This window comes from Echinops telfairi, unplaced genomic scaffold, assembly GCF_000313985.2.
Source record: "Echinops telfairi isolate 266 unplaced genomic scaffold, ASM31398v2 ScPeMD7_2565;HRSCAF=3150, whole genome shotgun sequence".
Taxonomy (NCBI): domain Eukaryota; kingdom Metazoa; phylum Chordata; class Mammalia; order Afrosoricida; family Tenrecidae; genus Echinops; species Echinops telfairi.
The window spans coordinates 7135336-7137349 of NW_022106463.1; the positions used below are offsets into that span (position 1 = coordinate 7135336).

A 2014-nucleotide genomic window follows, 5' to 3' on the forward strand; every position below is an offset into this window, starting at 1 on the left:
CTCAGGGCCACTATGAGCCAGCATTGACCGGCTGGCAGGGAGTTTGGTTTAGTTCAGTCTAAATAAGATTGCAATTTGAACCACGTGTGAATCGATTCACATTCTAAGTGACTGGGGTTTGGGATATTATCTTGGTCGCTAAGGAGCCCTGGCAGTGCTGTCGGGATAAGCATTAGGCTGCTAAGCGCAAGGTCGGCAGTTCTAATCCACCAGCCACTTCTTGGGAGAAGATGAGGCTGCAAAGATTTACAGCCCCAGAAACCCAATCTAGGGCTTGCTTTGGGTTTGGCTCTCAGTCTCTTGGTGTAAAGGGCTATCGAGATCTTTGTGGGTCAGATTTTGTGGGAGAAAAACCTCACAAATGAAACCGAGACATTTTTTGCAAAACCTTAAAACTGTGTCTTTTGTATCTCTGAGTAAGCTAAAGATCAACACTCACCTTTATGAAAAGGTATCACCGAGAAATCATACTACTAAAGATAAGCGGTGACTGACTGTCCATCAAGTATTCTGTACCTCTGTTTTACAGGGTCCAGCTCAGGTAGAAAGCTGAGGGGGCCCGAGCTGAGTCTGAAAGGCACCCAGCACATCATGCAGGCGGGCTGGACGCTGGAGCTCAAGTGCAGGTGAGACAGCGCGGGCATGGGGACAACTGGGGGCCTTTCCCAAGATGCAGCAGACAGGTAGCAGCCATGCAAACTGGGGTTGGCTCCAGCTTCAGATCACATTTCAGGGGTGATGAGACAGCGCGGGCATGGGGACAACTGGGGGCCTTTCCCAAGATGCAGCAGACAGGTAGCAGCCATGCAAACTGGGGTCGGCTCCAGCTTCAGATCACATTTCAGGGGTGATGAGTTCTCTCAGGGGGGTGTGCAGGACAGGACCGCGCCCCGACTCACCCCTAACTCTTTTGCATCTCCATTCTGAGTCTGGCTGAGCAGCTTTCCCAAAGGTGTGACTTTTCCGAAATGAAGAAGACCACACCCGGGAGAGGCTCCCGGCATAGCACGTCCTAACAGAATGGGTCCAGCAAAAAGACAAACGTGAGGACGGCTCAGGACCAGGCAGTGTTTCATTCTGATGGACATCGGGTCGCTAGGGCACCTAACCACCACAAGATAAATGGAGACAGGGGTGGGGCAGGGGTAGAGTTCTCCATTCCAGACTGGAGACCCAGTTTTAATTCCGGGCCAGTGCGCATCATGCACAGCCACCCCCCTGCCCCTGGCTGCCTGTGGCGGCTTGTGTGTTGCCAGAATGCAGACGCCTTCCACGGAGCTTCCAGACCGAGCCAGACACGAGGAAGAAAGCCCCGTGGGTGATGATGGCCCGTCTGTCTTAGACCAAGGAGACTGGGCAGGGTGGAGTTCAGTTGTGCCTGGGGCTCTGAGGGTCACACCCAGAATGGAAGGGATGCTTAGGGACATAAGTCCCTTAACAGTGCTTTATTTTCTCTTCTCGGTGGCCGAAGGGGGGAGGCAGCCCACGAGTGGTTCCTGCCGGACACAGTGAGGAAGGAGCGCAAACGGCTGAGCATCACCGAGTCCCTCTGCGGGAGGAACAGCCATCAGTACTGCAGCACGCTGACCCTGACGGCGGCTCAGGCCAACCACACGGGCGCCTACAGCTGCAGATATTTATCCAAGCCCAGCTCCAAGACACGAGCAGAGTCCTCTATCTATATATTTATTAGTGGTAAGACGCCCCTTTTTTCTCAGTTCTGTTTGCGATTGCACCCCGAAGGAGCCCAGCTGGTGCAGTGTGGGTTAAGGGCTGGGCTGCCGTTCCCCTGTACCGGCGGTTCAAGCCCACTAGCTGCTCGATGCGAGAAAGATGAGGCTGTGTGCATCCATAGGGACTGACAGCCTTGGAAGCCCTGCGAGTGGATCTAATCTGACCTGGGGGGTGGGGGTGGGGTGTCCCTGTGAATTGGAATTGGAATTGGTTTTCTCTCTGGCCACTGGGAAGATGAATGTGAAAGAAACGGACCCCAAACAGGATCTCTCCTGAGGTG

The 2014-nt window shown here is 54.1% G+C and overlaps 1 protein-coding gene across 1 annotated transcript in view; it reads left to right on the plus strand.

Annotated features, from left to right (window-relative positions):
- FLT1 (fms related receptor tyrosine kinase 1) overlaps positions 1-2014 on the plus strand; it is a 181090-nt gene that overhangs the window by 23861 nt on the left and 155215 nt on the right. The window contains exons 4-5 of the mRNA XM_045293991.1: positions 507-626; positions 1472-1695. Of these exons, the coding sequence (XP_045149926.1) occupies positions 507-626; positions 1472-1695 (344 nt within the window). The remainder of the gene's footprint in view (positions 1-506; positions 627-1471; positions 1696-2014) is intronic.